We start from the raw sequence: 19,240 nt of genomic DNA, 5'->3' as shown, positions 1-19,240 counted from the left end.
ACAAGTCAGTGCTACAGCCTTTGGAATGCTTTGGAATCATGGAAAATAGGCTCCAGGAGGCCATTTACCTAGTAATTTTCTATATAAACCAGAACGGTGACCATAGAGTAGAAGAAGACAGAAATCTCAACTACGCTGACTTGCCTGTATCGATTGGCCCGTACAATTGTACAGTCCAAATCCTCCAACAGTTCGCGCATTGGACATCGAGAAGATTTTCCCGCGCACAGGTGGGATGAGAGAGTACTACTGTACCGCTAGCGTTTCCTTGGAGGGGTCAGCAGGAATACAACAGGGTCAACTAAATTTCCATATATAGTATTCGGAAGGCCTGTACGAATTGCATTAAACAGATACGGTAGTCAATTATGATCTTAATTTACAACAACTAAGTGAGCTATTGTAAGCTCCCACCACTTTATTGAGCTCTGAATTTCGTACTAATATACCGTCGCGCCTTGCTCTGGAAGCCATAAATAAAAAACCCTTCAGGCTGTCTTTAATCCTAACTCCGTTGCCGACTCACATCGCCGCACATCCCGTAATAAGTACTCTTCAAAGCCGACTCATTGTCAACTTCACTGCAAGCACAAGGGTACAATGTCTAGCATATCGTACGCTAAAGTACCCTTGATTTCTCGTCTGCCTCCGTCCATTGGGTCTTGTCATTAGCGGCTGTTTCAAACCTTGCGGATGCCATATGAGAGGTGTGTTGGAGGTAAGTTGCGATTCAAGAGAGTAACGGTACTGTTGTCTTACCAGCTACTGCCCTACATCAGGATTTGCCAAGGGCACGGTGCAAAGAGAACACTCTTCAATCCCATCACTTGGATTCTTAACTATTTTCAGGAGGTGAAATTGACTAAACCGCCACGTAAAAGCCTGTCTTTGTGATAGCTCCACCCTGGGCATGGCTGCCATTTCTAGCAGGCCACTCGCATCGATCAAGGGACAAGTTAATAACATAGGTATCTTGCGGCAGGGATGGGTATTCGATTGTTAAGTACACTATCGCATTTCCTTCTTGGGCAGCTCCTATTCTACAGACGACTCAAGCTCTACTCAAGCTTTGACCATTTCTTGTGCCGTTGATAATGACTGTAGAGCTTTGTCACTTGAATGTTGATAGGATCATCTGCTTTTAGTGCACCTGTGGGAGAAAAGGACCTTTTTCATTCTTCATCTGGTGTTGGCCCTTCCGCGAGCATTGGTTCTTCACTCGCCACTGGCGCTTCCCCTAGCATGGCCATTTCAACCATTTCAACTAGTTCTAGCTAGGTTAATGATGCTAATAGCCGGATAAAGGGCACTAATATTCGAATTTCTTTTCTTCAAAACACATCGCTCATATCTCAGCCAAAGAGAAAATCCACGTTGTGAAGCTTGACCATGTCTGAGAGACCTTGCAGTCCATAGGCGGAGTCGTCGGCTTCCCACACCCATTTCAGGGTTTGCATGACTCTGTTCGACAAAGGAATATCCTTGGTTATAAATGACAAGATACGTTCGCGCTGTAGCATCGTGGTGGAGTAGGTTGCAACTACACACATGAGCCAGAAGAGAATGTTGATATATGATGTCCGGCTGCCAAGCCCGCGACAGTCACAGCCATGAATTCGATAGTGTCCTCGACGAGTGGATGTATCTTTCCCCGTAGGTAGTCCACATCCTTGTAATATGCTGACATCAAGAACATCATCAGGGCTTTTCTCACCACATTGCCAGCCTTGAGAAAATCCCCTATGTTGTCTACCCTGACGCCAGTGTCTGAAGTTGTTGATTCAAAGGCGGTCGATGGAGACCAGCCATGAATAGACCGTTTCAAATTGTCATATCTTGTACGGCAGTCGAAGTCCTGATCTACCGAAAGCTCGGATCTTCTATCCATTGCAAGTTTGCATATGAAAGGTACGAGACGCAAAAGCGACATATATCCAGCAAAAATTATGCCAAATGTTCGATACGTTTGTAGTGCAGTCAGATGTTCATCGGAGAATCGACAGGCTGCTGTAATGTCATCGTGGCCAGGTAGCATTCTCAGACTTGTGCACAGCTCACAGTAAGCATAAGATTCGAGTAAGACACCCACAAGGTCGGAAGGGTAGTCGAGGTTCCATCAAGATCTCCTGCGCGAAGTGGCGACAGCCTCGGAGGTGATGCATAAGCGAACCACCCGCGTTACCTCGAATACCCTGTACAAGGAGTCATTGAGATGTCCCATATTCCTCAATTTAAATGGGGGATTCCGAGCTTAAGGATCACGAGGGTTGGTGACATAGAGCTACTAACCTCATGAGGCACAATAGCCACGTCGCTAAAAGCAGACGAACAGTATTACAACCTCTGCCTAAACCCCATTCTGCCAATGCAGCTTTCAACTCCCGAATAGCAATAACATAGTGGGGAATCCTCGTCTCGATGGTATCGCCTCCACTTGGCTCAAGGTGGGGGTAGCCACCAACAGATAAGAGCGCATTCAAAATTAGGCGATCTGATAGTGCTATGGGAAGAAGCTCGTGGCGGAGGGGATTCTATACCACCACAGGAGTCCCCAGAATCTGGTGCGCCGTGCGCCGAATGAATAACTCTAAAAGTCGACGTGATGGGTCGTCCAACTTGTTGATTCCTGATGATAGGGTTGGTACCATTCTATATTCATGCCCTGCACTGATGTCTTTCTGGACGAGCGTCTCGCTCTCTTCAGTGCTGTCATAATCTGCGGTCGGATTTGATGCCAAGACACCGCGCGCCTTTGGCTGTCGGCATGGATTCTTACTCGAAGAAAGTCCCAGGTTGATCGGCCAGGCAAAGTCATTCGCGTGAGGCCACGAACAACGCAAACCGAGCCTATGGCACATTCGACATATTGGCCTAGTCTCATCACACTTCTTCTTACGCAAGCGACAGCAAACGCAACCTGTCTTGCACCGCATTTCCCTAGGTTTGAGATGTGTCGTGGTGGTTTGGGAGGATAATGTCATGATGCGTTCCGGCAATGACCAGGTTCCAACTTCAGGCCGGAGGGAACGAAGACCTTGGAATAGAGCTTCCACTGTTCTTTTACACTACTAATTTTGGCTTTACGAGACAAATGCGAGATTCCTGAGGTTAGTCGAGATGAGCGGGGCGTTGTCAGATCCTCGGTGGCTACTGCGTGATATTGGTGGCAATGAAACTGAAGAGGGAAAGACAGGATGGTGCTTAGTAGGCAGTTCCCCAAAAGTTGAGGGGATGCTACCTCTATCTTGGCACCCCTTTGGGAGATCTCTTGTTATTAAGAGTACAAGCCCGCGTATTCCTTGACAGTCTTGTAGCACAATTGATGAGCCATCATTCCCCTGCACGCAAACAATGTATACTTTGGCATTTAGCTTCGCAGCAGAGCCAGCTAGAATCCCCAACTCAACTCGCTCAATGGCGTTGAACAGCATACAGAGAGACTTCAAATCAATAGTAACATTATGAACACTTCACCGCTCCTTCTAGGGATAGTTTAGTACTCAGTATCAGATATATTAATATCTTATCAGTTTCGTTTATCCTGATCTGCATCTAAGCGCCTATTCAAGAACTGGCTCTCGGTACAACATGAAGTATGTGTCTCACCAATACATCGGCCGATGTGAGCGTACGCTGAAGAGAGAGGCGCTGTGTGTAAATATTGCCCTTTCTGTTCTCTCCTATTTTGATTTTGGCGCGAAGTGAAGTGCCCACCACCGAAAAACTAGCTTCTCGCTTGTAAATGGAACGTGCCAGCCGATTTCCAGAGAAATTGCCTCTAGGAGGAACGAAGCTGCTGCAGTACGAATCTCATATTTATTATCTTTCGTATCACACATCGCTGAACATGACACACAGTGCTCACTCTTATCTACGATACGACCACTACTGAGACTTCTTCCCGGCAATCCGGCGTACGAGCGAGCGAGGGCTGCTTATTGGAGTTCCGCCCAGTCGAAAAATACTCCTGCAGCTATTTTTCAGCCACAAACAGCTGCTGACGTGTCAGTAGCTGTCATTGTTCTCCGAGAACCGTCTTGCCCGTTCGCAGTTAAAAGTGGAGGGCACGGCAAATGGGCTGGAGAATCGTCCATCAGCCGCGGTTTCTTGATTGATTTAGCAAATTTGAAGCAGATCAAGTTGTCGAAGAACCAGTCATCAGTCGCAATCGGGCCAGGAAACTGCTGGGGAGATATATATTCTGCGTTAGAATCCCTAGGTCTGACGGTCGTGGGTGGCAGAGCATCTAGAGTTGGAGTTGGGGGTTTACTTTTAGGGGGTGAGCCCTTCTTTATAATGTCCGGAAAGATATTCTCTAACGAAGCCTCTTTAGGCGGAGTCTCCTGGCATTCGAACCTCTACGGCTGGGGATGTGATAATATTGATGCCTATGAAGTGGTCCTGGCCGATGGCTCGGTCGTGACAGCCAGTAAAGATTCGCTTCCAGACCTGTACAAAGCACTGCAGGGAGGAATCGCTAATTTTGGGATCATCACCACCTTCCTTGTCAAAGCATATCCTTACACCGGTATGTGGGCAGGGACAAAGGCTTTTGAACACCACTACAGCGCGGAAGCTACAAAGGCATTCGTTGATATTAGTTCGATGAGCGACTCGGTGGAACCTAAGTCCTTCTTTATACTCAGCCTCAGTACAACAGAAGAAAAATCCTGGGCATTGGGGTCCACTCTCATCTACTGTCATGCGAACGTCAACCCCACTTGTTTCCAAGCGACCGATATTATGCCTGCGCTGGTAGACGACTGTCGCGTGAGACACCAGACAGAATGTGTGCCACAGTTGCAGGCCTACTATCCGTCCTGGATGCAGTACTCGGCCTGGACTATTGCCACCCAGGTCGATCTCAACACAATTCGTGTTTGCTGCACAACCTGGAAGGAGGAAATGGAGCCTCTTCTGGATGAGGTTGAAGAGCTCGTTCCGGTGCCTCGCAGTTCAGTACATAACGGCAGCAGTAATGAGGGTGCGGGACGCAACGGAGGGAATGTTATCGGACTTGGAGGAACTCAATCTTTCATCAGTCAAAGACAATGCTTTTATACTTTAGTCAACTTTGCGAAACCTGCGCGTCCAGCTATATTGTGGATTCAATTATGCCTTCGCTTCTAATGTCGTGAAGAACGCCACGGCACCAAGGTCAGCTCATGGTAGGCTGAGCCTTTTTGGGCATCACCAGAAAGTCGATTACTGCAAGAGTCCGAGAAGTCAAATGCGAGGTAAACATTTATCATTACTGTCTCGATCTTTCGTCTTCCGTCGCCAACCCCCAAGCTATGCCCGTACAGGAGCTGCGGAATCGTCGATCTTATCGACCGCCTACGCCAATCTCACGATTATATACTCTGCTTCGTTCAGGCAATGCCTCTGGCGGAGACAAACTGTCATGGAGATTGAGTCCACGTGGTCGCTGACAATATGGTGGAATTCTCTGTAGTATTCCCCCAATGAATTTAGACGTCTAGTTGACTTCGCACAATCTGTACTGTGGGCACGTCAGTCTTGATTTGATGGCTGGTTCTCTCTATATCCCTACAAGCCTGGGATGCAATAGGTCCGCGAACACGCAACCACCAAGCACCCGCGTACTCTGCAATTGCCTTGCATATTCCCAGCTTGCTATTTCACTCAACTCTCAATACTTAGTGCTATTCAATACTCTCAATAATCTGTACCATACGAGGGCACGAGTTAGTCTGAAATTGGGCCTTCACCTAACCTTATGAGAAGCAGTCAGGGAGCTGACACTGCTTTCGGACGCATGGATGGTCTTGACTCCGTTGCCTTGTGCTTTGTTGACCACGCGACTACCGCATGCAACGGAGGGCGACCTTCACCACGCATCCGGCACCTGGCATCCGGCACTCGGCCGGTAGGTAGCATTCTGAACTCGGCACCTACGAGACTAGAATTAAAGGGAATGAGCGCCTCAGCAACAAGGACTAGGAGATACTTTCTAACCAACCTCGACATCGCAAGACTTCAGTCCACAAATGCGTGGTTGTGACTGTGTTGAGAGCCAAGGGTCTGCGCTTTTGTTCCGCGCCCACGTGCATTGTTCGAACGGCGAGATGGCTGTTCACCATTCGCAAGCAGGTATCGCATGACTAGGCTAACTTCACTCTTGTGGATGGTTGTTCAATCACAGTCGGCGGTAGGAAACGTAAGAACTAGTCCAGAGAACTGTTGGTCATGCGATCCCCGCCACGGAATCAGATTGACCACCTCATGTCAGCGGCAGGTCCGATGAAGCATTCAAAGAATATTCGCAAAGGGCATCCGTTTTAACCAGCAAACTTGGGGGAGCAGAGTAGATTGCTTTCTAGCTCTCTACTTGACCTATCGCCTTGGTTTGATACATTACTCGTCCCAGGACTCTCTTCTTCCTGCTCTCTCACTGAAACTTTGTCATGAATCTTGAATTTATCGTGACTCTCGAGGCATATAAGCACCCAACACGGGGAAGGTCAAGAGTTCAGATTTCATTTCCTTCCACCATTATTGCAAGAGACGAGAGCCCTCCAGTGGCAACGCCATACTCAATAAGTATGTGCAGCTCTTCTCACAAGACAATCCTAGGGCGCAGGAACAACATGAACGCGTCTCTAAGGTAACGTCTGCAGGAATTACCGGAGTTAATCTTCACAAGCAAGGTGTTCTCAATCTGTGCGAACGTAGGACACAATGCCTCTTTGACATCGATCGATGATCATGAATGTCTCGACTTTGTGTCTCAGTATTTCGCCTCGATGATTGGATATTCACGCCCGAAATCAGGAAGGCCATTCTCTTGGTTCTGGGATCGGCGATACCTTGGGGCCCCAATCCACAGGAAACAGAGCTAGCAGAATTCCTCGTTTCACGTTTTTCCAGTATGGGGATGGTGCAATTTACTAAATCGGGCACGGAAAGCAATCCAATGGCCATCGCATTAGGTCTGAATTTTACACAGAGGAAAGTCTTAGTATTCCATCGAATACATGGGAGAGGTGGTCTAGATCCTCATTGTATGATAGATTCCAGTTTTCCAGAGCGCATATTACGGCGGCACTCTCTTTCGACCGCCCTAGCGTATTGGTTTGTCTCACCAATTTGTGGTGGGTATCTCGAACGATATCGAAGGCACTAGTCGGGGTGACTTTTCGGGGATGAGCTGCTTTGATGCCTCTCTTCAGCCCTGTACCAGATATTGATTCTCATTCACAACTTGGAAAGCGTAACTCAATATTCCTCGGACGGTGCGAACATTGAGATTGTAGGACATGAGAGCGCCTCCACATCAAAGTCTCTCTGCACTCGGACCATTCGACGGCTGCAAGAACATAGAGAGAGATCGAGCCCGAACTGTGTGCCTCCAATGTCAAGGGCGGAAGGTATGCGAGAGATAACCTTGATCGACAGGTACGATGCGACTTGCAGGAGAGCATCAATGACGTTTGCACGAATTGATCTCGATTAGGTTTCTCTTGTCTGTGAGTAAAGTGCGTGGTTATTGTTTGTCCTTCAGTTCAATTGATGCATCTGAAGACGTTGCGAGGGCATCAGGGAAAAAAGGAAATTGTCGAAAAGTCGCCATCGGCCAGAGATTACGAACACTTCTTTCCGGGAGGCCTCTTCCTTATTATCTAGCCCGAAGCCAGTAGCTTCTCCTCCATCGGTGGGTTTACTGCAAGATTCTATACCCTGTTCAGCCATGGATGGAATGAGGAATGAGCCGGAAGCAGCCTACTTTGCCGAATATTCAGTCTTGAAATTACGCGCCAAATCCACAGTTGCGACAGATCAACAGCCTAGTGCTCCAAGCGATGGACTCATGAGCCTCAGAGCTGCTGTTCTTAAAGCCTCTGGAACAGATGTACTGCCCAAGCAACCAATCCGTCGGGCATTGATAGATTCTTTCTTCACAAATATTTGTCATACTGTTCCAGTTCTCAGTCGACCAGAGGTATGCGGGCCAGACTCGTCCATTGTGCTTTAACAGGCGCTTTGTCTTGCCGGCAGCCTAACGCGGCAGTCGCGCTCATAGCATACCTGCTCCCAAGGACACTTGTACGAGAAAATTAAATTACAATTGCCTTGAATGTGGAACAGGATGTGTTGATCGTATTGAAGTCAATGTGCTTATTGACGTTATGGAGCCCCACCTTGAATATCGTGAGTCTCGAGTCACCGTGGCATGCAAATGGGTCTGCATTAAGGCTCTCCGTGCAAATGGGCCTCCATCGAAAGTCAAGTTATACCAGTAGGACTGATGCAGGTTGCCGACGTCGAATATGGTGGATGCTGTATGTAGGTTTAATTACAAATGCCCATATTCACGGATGTTTCATAACCACCCATAAGCAGGCAAACGACCGAGCCACAATCTCTGATGTACGGTCGACCGTCAATTCTGAGCTCCGACAAATTTGACGTACCACCGTTGACTGCTGATGACTTTGAAGAGGATTGTCTCAGCGCAAGGATTTTTATGGCCAATATCTCCTTATACCACATAATGGGAGAGTTAGCTGCATCGATATTGAAAAGATGCCCTTCTGTTCAAGATCAACCAATGATCACCTCTCCACTCTCGCAGTGGCTAGTCAGTCTACCCAGAGAACTTTTGCTCCACAGAGAAAACGGATTAAGGAACGATTACCACTTCGCTCTTTATGAAGTGTACATCGAAATATGGGAATCGCCATCTTAACCACGAAATTAGCATGTCAGAATGACGGACAGGGGTTTTGCTCAATCCTTTGTGTCATTGCAGCGTTTTGCATGGCAGACCTGTACGAAGAAGTCATCTGTCGAGAGCAGGCATCATATCTTGGCTCGATACATGGCTTTTGGTACATGGTGGCAGCCCTACCATTGCTGTACTGCTTTCCTGAAAAATAATCAGTCGAACCTCAGCGAAAAGACAGTGTAACCATTCTATGCTCGGCCTTGAATCTATGCGTGACAAGTTTGGACTTGCCGACACAGCAGCGCAAAGGGTCTCTGGCCTGAACCATGACCGACAAATTCTGCTCCACCATTGCAATGTGGAAAGTATTCGTAGACCTGCCCCTGGGCTGGGTCCCTGGACAGACGAGCAGCAGATGTCGGGACTGAATTCTTTGCTCATGAATGTGCAACAGTGGTGTCCGGACGTCAATGAGATTCTATCCGACCCGGGTATAGGACGAGTTTCACCAACGGCTTTGGAAAGTGTAGGGAATCCGAGCCATTGGAGCTTGGATGATTTCAACTCAGTGTATGATGTTTCAGATGAGTCGGTCTTTACTAACACGGTGTTCGACAATTTTGACATAGAAGATATCTTTGGCATATATTCAAGCTGAGGAGGATGGGGAATCGTAGTAAGTAGTAAGTCGCAACCGAGTGATATACATTTCTTTCTCGGGCCTTTACATGAGCGTTTGAATTGTTACACTTCCAGCACCCGGGGAATCGTTAACCGTCGCCGAACATTCCGTGAACGGAGTAGGCAGAGGGCCTAGCTCCCGCAACCATTAATGAGCTCAAAATCTAGTCCAAAGCGAAAGATTGCTATGATATGGTCACCAAATACTACAGTCAGATTTCTAATTAACTCCTTATTACCCAGGTGGAGATCATCCCACCGGCAAAAAGTAGGATCTAAACAATCTGGGCGTTAGGGTTCGCGATCTAAGGCATCAAAAGTCTCCCTTGCAGCTCCATGCTGAGGATGCTTGTACAGCACTCTCTGCAATTGAACCCATGCTTGCTAGTAGCGGGCCGATGTCCAACCACGGTGGCAGCCGTTGGCGATGCCGTAGGCAAGAAGGTCTAGCTTTAGCTTCTCACCCTCGCTTTGCCTAGTGTCTCGATGTTCTATATCACACTGACTCCGAGGGATTGGCTCAAATGATGGAGGACAGCGCTAGTGCAGAGACAATGCTGCTGAAATTGTTCTCTCAGGTTTTGTCTTTTACTAATTTCAAGGTAGCAGTATCGACAACAGCTATTAATGAGAGGCATATCGGGCAAATCTGGGATACGAAGAGCGGGACGATCATGGTAACAAACGCTGAAGACAAGAGAAAGCCCGTCGATGTAAGGATTTACAGTTCTTAGAAAAGGTTTAAGAGGCGGCGAAGGCTGTAGGAGAACGTGCGAAGCGAACCAATGTCACCGAGTTCTGACTGGTTTGCTGAAATCACCCTAGTGTGCTTTGTCCTCAGTCCCGGTGGGCGAAAAAAGTATGAAGTGGTATGTTGGGGCGAGGCTCTTAAGGGACATACAAAAACCGCCAGGCTGAAACAGCAACCACGAAAAGCTAAAAATAGAGTAGCAATCACTCTTGCCAGGTTTCAGACCTCAAAATTCGTGTTTCGCCATTTGTGGAGATGGTTAAAGACTGATGATGCGCCTCGTGTCATTATGTTGAATTCGAATTATCTGCACAGGACCATGGAGAAGACCCGCCGTTTGCTGCATACGAGTTTTTGATATCGATCACAGAACCATAGGTTCCACCAATCATCAAAAAGAAACCGGAGACAATCACAAAGACGCTCCAAGCCACCATTGCATACCACTTGGCTGTCCTTGGGTTGTGCCAGTTGTCGTATAGCCACATGGCGCCCATCGGTTGGAAGCACATAAGAGTGCCGAGGAGCGCACCGATCAAGGAGACAAGTCCACCAAAAACAGGAATTGCACTTGCGATAATGTATGAGATAATTGTAGCGCCTAATGTGCATCCCAGCCAGGTGGCCCAATGCCGGAAAGTAGGATCCGTAAGATGATAAGAACCTCTCAACATGCGAACAAAGACGTATTTCGCAGCAATCTGGGAGTTATTAGCCATCTTCTATGAAGTCCAGAGATAGCCACTTACGTGTACGAAGAGGAGCGTGCTAACGCACAGGCCCGGCAAAGCTAGACCATAGCAGATCTTCTTCAAAAGAACTCCTGCCGACCCAAGTGCTGGTGACGCAACGAAGCTTCCACAGTAGTAGTAGACCACAACGCCAATCACTATATAAGTGGTGGCCACGACAGATTGACAAAGTAAAAGTGAGCGGGTGTATTGCTCTGGTACACGCATCTCAGACGCAATCTGGAAGAAAGCAGGCGTACCGGCCCATGCGAAAACGATGGAGGAGCAAGCTGAAATCGCTGACTCGAAGGTTGGATCGCCTACACCTTTCCAGTTGGATTTGAACGGACCCGGCGGGGCAGCGGCAGGTTTATCTTGAACACCCACAGCAATTGTCAGGGTAAAAACTATAGATTGGTTGTCAGAACGTGTACAACGAGAGGTGCAGGGCGTGACTCACTCGCGGTTAAAATGGAAATCGCACCAACCCAAGCCAACCACGAGACCTCATGGAGGGTCTGAATACTTCCAAGGGTAAAGCCAATAATGGCTGCAACTGCGACAAAGACAGCCGTACAAACTCCGTGAGTCGATATGGCATTGAATGAAATTGATATCCCCAGCATACCCGCTCCAGCAACGAAGATCCAAACTATACCAGGTCAATATTAAGACACAGGTAGTGACAGGCATGGAGTAATACTCACATAAAACAAACACGACGTAGAAAAATTCTCTCCCAGCCTTGCCAAAAAGCTTGTATCCTACATCATCGATACCGTAAACCGATGGATGGTTTTTCTTGAAAGTGCCGATAACGTAGTTCGACCATGTCGTGATTACTCCTATCGAAATCACTACGACAAGTCCTGGTCCCATTCCTAGTGTGTCTAAGACAGCGGGAATGGATAGGACACCCAACCCAATTTGTGTCTTGATCATCAGCACAGCAGTTCCAAGCCATCCGACCTGAGCAAGTCAGTATCTCGACAATGCTAGTGGTTTGGACAGCTTACATTTCGGTAGTTCGGACCGCCCTCCTTGATCTCACCGAAGATATCGTCAATGACCGAAATGCGACGACCTTGGGCAGACATCCGCCTCTCCGAAGGAGGGATGACCTGATAAATTGAACCTCGCCTGGCATTCGAAGGAGGTGCCTCTCCATCGTAATGGACACCTCCTTTCTCGGACGATGTGGCATCCATGTTGAAAGGTTAGAGGTTGCAAGGTAGAGGTTAGAGATTGTTCCTGCTCAATCAGATCGTATTTCTCAAGTGAAGCAAGCTCAGAGTCAGAGCAGCGGCCGAAGATGCCATATAAACACTTGGGAGACCGTTTCTGGGTCGGCCATAATTTCCAGAAGAAAGGTCGCAAACTAAACTATAGGGTAATGACAACGAAGTAAAGTTGGACGATCTTCATCTACCCCTCAGCCAATTTAGGAAATGCTCCTCGACCCGACGGCATCTAGGGAGCTGCAGATCCTATTGGAGACCAGGTGTGATCAGATGCCGTATGACGCTGTGCTTTCGAGTAATGATTACCGACCGTGGCGCTTTCGTCATGAGCTCTTTCTTTTGCGTGGTTAGTATGGCGGACTCTTCCCTCGGAATTGTTCAAGCTGTGGCCTTCTTCCTTCTGCCAATGACAAGGGTGGTGACTCGTGAGACAAGCTGTGTAGCAAAACGAGCATCCAGGGGTGCACTTATCTGAATCCATTCCATTCTTGGCCAAGCCACAGACGTTGAATGCTCGATTAGCTCCCGATACAAGCATCCCTGAGGTCCTACCATATTAGAATAACAGATAGAGACTCCTGGCGTTGGTGCATGGATATATTGTTCTACCCCGGGTGTTCTCCACTGTCCTTGGTGGCCTTCTAATTACTAGTGTTGTTTGTACACCATAGATGGAGTGGGTCGTTATGTCCATGAGGTGGACTAACTATCTCGCAACCGAGAGCTTACATCGGATTGGCGAGAAAGCCAAGATCAACAAGACCCAATGGTGCCGGGGCTTTAGTACGGCGCGATATTGGCAGAGACTACATGGCAAAAATTTTACATGAATACAAAGATACAGAGGAACGAAAATATTCGTATCCGGTCGATAGGCCTGCGCCACATATTTGGATACGTCATCCTGCCGAAGCTAATGTCTCAAGCTTCGGTCATGAAAAGGCGGAAGGCTCTCTCGACAATTCTGTTTTTGTGTTTACATCGCAGTCTCGCGGTATCAAGCTTTCAATAGGTCGTGTACTGGTAGCATGAGATCTGACCTAGCTTCTGGCTTTGAGTGATCCTCGCGGGATTTAGTGGTATTGTCATCGCTCAGGAGCTATCAATCGAATATCTAGATGTGGACCGTCCTTCCCGTCATCAAGATCATGTGTCCAAATCTGATGGCTGGCTTTTGGGTTATGCCCTCCGGAGATCACTAATCAACCTCACTTCAAGGAGCGTATGATGTTTGCGTACGAAATTTCAGAATAAAGGCTAGCTATTCTTCCTCTGTTTCGAGAGTCGCAAGAAGTGGGGTGTGTTAGTTCATCAGTTTCATCAGGTGAGCCAGACATCGAAGAGCTGTACTTCGCATTCGTGGCCGCGGCGTCCTCAATATGCGATACTCCAATCTCATCAGTGGTTGCAGACGAGCGGATATATTCTAGCGCCGACAATTCATGCCGCATTTCAGCGTGTGCTTGTCTGGGAACCACATTTGAATCGATAATTTCCAGATTCATTGACCTGTCAGCTGAAGGTGCATTCACGAGGTCAACAAGCTTGGAGAGGATGCTCAGTTCAAGCTTGAGCTTGACGCTGTAGAAGAAGCCTTTGATAACTTCCTTGTAGAGTTGAAGGTGCTTGTATTGTAAGATTACTAGAGCTGTCTGAATCTTAGCTAGCATTAGTAGCATGATACCTGTCGGCTACTCACGTCCATGGCAATGATAAGAATGTTGATTGCCAGAAGCTGCCAGATCATGCTCCTAGTATTTTCTTTCGAGATGACCCTAAGAAGCCCAATAGTCTTCCACACATAGAGGCCTGAGATTATCAATTCCTGGAGAGTGAAGCCCATCATTTGAATGTGCTCCGTGTAAAAGTATGCATGAGAGAATGATGATTGCGTGAATAGGCCTTTCTCTAGTCAAGGACTATTGTGACACCTCCACTGTCGAATACTATCATCAACTTCATAGCTTTGAGAATTTTAACGTCGTCGATTATTAGCCCTAGCCACGAGTAAAGCACTAGAGACTGGCAAACAATCATGCACAACCAACCCGAGTCAACAAGAATTTCATTGGCCCAGAAGATGCTGAGATGGGAATAAATCAGTATTATGCCCAGAATGTAGAGGACGATGCCAATGTTGCAGATACTCAAACTCCAAAAATATAGACCATTCCATATCTTGAAAGTAGATGGAACCAGAAGTGCCAGTTCCAGGGAGTTATACAGGGCCAACGCTATAGAAAGCATGACGATGACGGAGGCGGCCGTGTAACCTCCATCAAAAGTGCTTTTATCCACGGCCACTTCGTAGTAATTTGTTGCATTAAGCCCATTTCTGAGTAGACGATGGAATATGCTGGGGGCATGGTGGCGTGCAGGTTGCCGGCTGCTGCTCTCAACCAGTAGGTGTGAAGCATCCCAGCCGTTCCGATACGAGCGCGCTTTGTCTTGTTGAAACTCCTTCGAAGTGCAAGAGGCGGTGGTGCATGAAGAACCAGCGCCAGCCAGGGCGTTGTAGAGTTCATTTCAGGAGCTAGGCATCATCGTAAGCTGGAAATACTCCGTAGAGCTCCCCTAACCCTATTGTTCGGCGTCATCCACGGGTTGACCCTCCATTTAGGTGAGCAGGGAGGCATAAGGGAACTAAACTTGTTACTTCCAAGCGACACCTGCGGGGAAAGCGTTGCACCTCAGCGGGGACGCAGAATGCTGTTCTAGTTAGTACGTAATACGATTTCTCTCGATGGGCACCTAATGACACCCAAATAGCACCCAGAATGGGCACGATCGAATTAATTACATAAAGTGTCTTTGCCCTTGGTTAACATGGTGCTGACTGGATATGTAGCACAATAATTAATTTCCTTTGACTGGTGAACCCATTTTGCAGCAGCGTTTCTGTTGCTGCTATCGTGGAACCCCAGAAGAAATTAATACGGGCAGCGACTGGGTTACGCGAAATATTTTCGCCACCGTATGCATTGGACCAAGAAAGTTATCTCAGTCGCTGGGTGCAAGAGACACTGCCAGCCAATATTCCCGGGTATGTCCATTTTTAACTCTTAGGCTTCAGAGGTTGCGATCCATCTGAAGGAATACTTATCCTAAATTGGTTGTGGCGGTAGTCGACCGTTCGATTCGGCACGTTTAGCCTCTGGGTCCCAAGTCTGCCCTTTCACCACATTCGTGTCAGATCTTTGGGAATGCAATGATTCGATTCTACCCTCCGGCTGCCAATACCGACAGAAGCATATCGAATGGCGGTCTACGGGTCACGATTCCGAATCCTCAGAGCACACTAAACGACCACCGGCAATCAAGCCCAACTTAGCATTAGGGAAACGGGAGCAAAAGCAAGCAAGCGATTCCGGTGCTGGGTGGTGAGTCGGAGGAGGGGTATAGCCGGTTCGCTCGGAGACACTCCTATGTTCAGAATTCCGGTTTCCGCTCCTAATACTCGAACAGGTCGTGCTATAGAACAAGAGGGAAAGAGCAGGGACGACCGTGCGAAGTTTTCCGATCCCAGAAATATGATTAGGTTATAGGCAGACGACTGACATTGAAGCTCGTTTCTGAATCTGCGTTCGAATAGGGGACCGTAGTATAAAGTGAGCTCCTCTGCACTGCTATTGCGGTATCTCACCGGTGTTGCATCTCCGCCTTCTCAACTGAGAATTCCAGTTGAAACAGTGGCTGCCAGAAACCCAAACACATTCAGTAACTTCTCACAATCGTGGCAAAGAGCGACCCATTTTCGCAAAGTCGATCTCCAGAGCGAAACAGGCAGCATCCCATATACAGAGGATAACGAGCCAAAAGGAAACTGGGCCACAAGTGACTCCGAATCCTACTGTATCCATCGCTGTGTGAGCTCAGTATTCAATCAAGCCAATTGAGTTATGACACCATGACTCGTGGCCTTGGAAATACCATACCCACCTCTGCACAGCTGGCCGACATCACGGCGAAGTCGGAATATGGAATTCTCAATGACATTGGTGGATCCACTCTACCGATGACCATTTTCAATTGGACCAACATGCTTGTTGGCGTTGGGACACTTTCCCTGGGGCTGGGGCTGCAGCAATGCAGATGGACCGTGGGGTTGACTCTGCTTACATTGCCTGCCCTGGTGACAGTATACACAGCAAACCTTTTGGCGATGTGTCTCAATATTGACTCATCTGTATTCGCCTATGGCGATATCGCCTCTCTTGCCTACAGCTCGTCAGGGAGAAACCTCATCGAGGTTCTATTCGCGTCCGGAGCTCCTTGCAGCGAACGCAGCACTCTTCGTCTTATTTGCAGATTCCTTCAGCGCCCTCACTCCTTCCCTGGCTCCAAGTATCTGCAAAATCGTTATTGCAATATGCATGATGCCTCTAAACTTCGCCCCCTTCAAAGTTCTCAGTATCACTAGTGCAATCGGAATCTTGACAACTCTGGTGTTAGCTGGTCTGACAAAGGAGAAAGCCCCTGGCTCTCTACTAGAGTTGGCTCATACTTCTGCATTACCATATGATTGGAGGGCTGTCCCAGCTAGTATTGGTCTCTTCATGGCATCTTGGGGAGGGTACAACATTGTTTCTTCTGTTTATAAAGATATGCGGCACCCTCAGAAGTATAACAAGGCACTCAGATACACTTACTCAATCTGCTATGGTATTGCTCTAACCCTGGCAGTACTCGGGTACATAATGTTTGGAGATGCTATTCTTCCAGAAGGAACCTCCAGCATCCTCGGCATTTCAGGATATTCTCCCACTATTTCAGCCATCACGTTGATGCTGGTAGCAACAATTCCTTTGACCAAGGCCTCACCAAACAATCGACCTGTCCTTGATTTGCTTGATAGGGAGTTAGGGAAACACTCACAAGACAGAGACCTCAAACCCTGTCAGAGCGGAAAGAACAGCCAGCTGGGCTGGCCAACGCGATTCAGAATCAGAGCATCGTGTAATTTGCTCGAGCTTATGATAGCCCCTGTCATTCCGAACTTTGGTAATGTAGCTGCCCTGATGGGTTCTGCATCCTGTGTCCTCATTTCCGTTACCTCGCCTGCATGTTTTTGCTTGAGCATCTGTCATGTTAGGAGCCTTACGGTCTCTACACTTGAACGATTTGCCTGTTGGACATTGATAGTCGCTGGTTCTGTTTGCGCTGTTTCTAGAAGTCTCGCGACGATTTTACAAGACATCTACTAGAAAAGGCTAATATTACCCCAAGATAGAGAAAATAATTATTCCATTAGTTCCCTTGTAGTAATGGGAATATGCCTTTTTTTTTTTAGTAGGCACTACCAACTATTATCGATTGGCCTGTTTTTCCACGCTTGTAGCTTCCAGAATACTTGCCAACATATTTAGTATTCGGAATCACATCTAGATTATCCAGACCTGCGTATGTTGTCCGATTATAGATTGTCCTCCTCCTTTACAACGCTTGGCAGCTACAGTACAAAGCTTTAGCTGAAAAGCCAAGGTCGGAGTTTACTGTTAGGATCATGATATAGTTTTCTTGCAGTAAGATGTAAAAGCCCTTTGCAGTGCAGAACTTGCCCATATTCGCATAAGCTCCCAGCCAGACCTTGAAATCATTAGGGACGTCCGTTGACCAAGGTCGCAGCTCTTCCAGCAAGGTTCCTTTGGGCTATAGTGGCTGAAGATAGGTCTGATGTCTTCAAACGCTGTAGAGCTTCCTCCTTGTCATCCCACGAGTGTGGTAAGACTCGTCCGTCATGATGGAATTGCCACTAATAGTCATGGGTCATCAAACGAATCTAGTTTCGGGTAAGAGGAAAAGGGCAAACATATATGGCATGGGCATGGTTAGGGCGAGTAACCAGTAGAACCATCTCCAAGTAAGGCAGTCCAATCTGGTAATCAGTATGCCCGAACCTGGACAATTTTGCACGGAGAATATATGCCAAAGCAAAAGCCACGTTAATTGAGGTATGTGATATCGGCAAGGACTTGTGGCAACAAGGTTTCCGTTGTGCCTGTTGCCAGGCCCACGAAGATACAACTGACGAAGTGTTGTGAGAAGATTCGCTCGTGCCCGATGTCATGAAACAAATTAAGCATATAATCACTGAAATCATGAACACTGATAGGCGACCAACTACAAAGGCAATTGGCAAGAGTACGAGAGATCCCACGGTCATCCCCATGATCGGACAGGTGCTCAGACCCAGGATCTCCTCAGGAGAGTGTTCGCGTCAATAGAAGCCGTAGAGAGTGTTGAGGGACGACCCTGGGTCCGACATAGAGAGGAGAAGCGATGTTTTGTGCCTGTTTGAGTGTTCTGACACGGCGATGTAAGAGGAAGCAGAGAACTCTCTAAGCAGGTGGACGACAAGCACTACTCCTTATAGAACTGGACGGAGCCCGCAGGGTTGCATGGTTCCCTAGCGTAGACTTATAGCGTAGACTGATCATCAATAAGCTGTAACTCGTGTTCAACTTGGGACAAGGCTTTTCGAGACCGGGTTAGTCCTCTCGCGACCCCCCTCCACAGGCCTCCAGTTTACCGAATAAGGGCGGCTTAATTTAGGGAGAGCAAGATGCCTTTTTTTGGTGACAGAGAGCTTGTATATACCCTGGTAGAACCGCAGTCAAACTATTCAACATGACGCCCTCAAGAAGTTCAGGAAGCAATTGAGGGGCTTGCCAATTGTATACCATGGAAAGACTTCTAATCATACAAAAAGGAAATCTCAACACTCTCCCTATCACACAAAATAATTTCAAATTGAGATCCATTCACCGTCTACTATGCCAGTTAGTGTGCACTCAACCAATCATTCGCGCCCTCGTAACCAAAATCAAAGCACATAAATTCTTCCGAGATTAGTATGACCCTCTTCGACCCTTGATCTGTCCCTGGTTAAGCTTGGTGCCGGCTATATGCTTGAATCTACAATACATGTATACCTTAGTGCGCAGGGCTGTTACTGTCAGTCTTCATATCCTCTTTACAATTAGCCTGTATTGTCAATCAGCATAAGACCGCAAACTCGGCATGGCTACCATTGCTATCTCCGCTGCGACCATGTTTATTTATTCTACCCGACTTCGGTTCCAAAACTCATCAGCTGTGGGAGGAGAAGAGAGCTGTTGCACAGTGGAGACTCAAACAAGGAATCGGG

General features: G+C 47.7%; 5 protein-coding genes across 5 annotated transcripts; 3 read left to right on the top strand and 2 right to left on the bottom strand.

Moving 5' to 3' along the window:
• Positions 1–4,296: 4,296 nt before the first annotated feature.
• On the top strand, positions 4,297–5,130 carry A1O9_03583 (uncharacterized protein; the record flags this gene model as incomplete). Its single annotated transcript, XM_013409147.1, has 1 exon — positions 4,297–5,130. The coding sequence occupies one exon, from the start codon at positions 4,297–4,299 to the stop codon at positions 5,128–5,130; it is 834 nt and encodes a 277-aa protein (XP_013264601.1).
• Positions 5,131–7,711: 2,581 nt separating this feature from the next.
• A1O9_03582 (uncharacterized protein) lies at positions 7,712–9,347 on the top strand (the record flags this gene model as incomplete). Its single annotated transcript, XM_013409146.1, has 2 exons — positions 7,712–7,963; positions 8,928–9,347. The coding sequence occupies 2 exons, from the start codon at positions 7,712–7,714 to the stop codon at positions 9,345–9,347; spliced, it is 672 nt and encodes a 223-aa protein (XP_013264600.1).
• Positions 9,348–10,408: 1,061 nt separating this feature from the next.
• On the bottom strand, positions 10,409–12,060 carry A1O9_03581 (uncharacterized protein; the record flags this gene model as incomplete). Its single annotated transcript, XM_013409145.1, has 5 exons — positions 10,409–10,822; positions 10,871–11,259; positions 11,313–11,504; positions 11,560–11,821; positions 11,869–12,060. 5 exons carry the CDS (start codon positions 12,058–12,060, stop codon positions 10,409–10,411), a joined length of 1,449 nt encoding a protein of 482 aa, XP_013264599.1.
• Positions 12,061–13,301: 1,241 nt separating this feature from the next.
• On the bottom strand, positions 13,302–13,936 carry A1O9_03580 (uncharacterized protein; the record flags this gene model as incomplete). Its single annotated transcript, XM_013409144.1, has 2 exons — positions 13,302–13,745; positions 13,793–13,936. 2 exons carry the CDS (start codon positions 13,934–13,936, stop codon positions 13,302–13,304), a joined length of 588 nt encoding a protein of 195 aa, XP_013264598.1.
• A 2,064-nt stretch (positions 13,937–16,000) lies between these two features.
• Positions 16,001–16,513, top strand: A1O9_03579 (uncharacterized protein; the record flags this gene model as incomplete). The annotated part of the gene is made up of 1 exon (XM_013409143.1): positions 16,001–16,513. The coding sequence occupies one exon, from the start codon at positions 16,001–16,003 to the stop codon at positions 16,511–16,513; it is 513 nt and encodes a 170-aa protein (XP_013264597.1).
• Between the last annotated feature and the right edge of the window lie 2,727 nt (positions 16,514–19,240).

Source organism: Exophiala aquamarina (assembly GCF_000709125.1).
Source record: "Exophiala aquamarina CBS 119918 chromosome Unknown aczIA-supercont1.2, whole genome shotgun sequence".
NCBI classification, from domain to species: domain Eukaryota; kingdom Fungi; phylum Ascomycota; class Eurotiomycetes; order Chaetothyriales; family Herpotrichiellaceae; genus Exophiala; species Exophiala aquamarina.
Note: the sequence above shows the minus strand (reverse complement) of the source record. Positions and strands in the feature narration are given on the sequence as shown.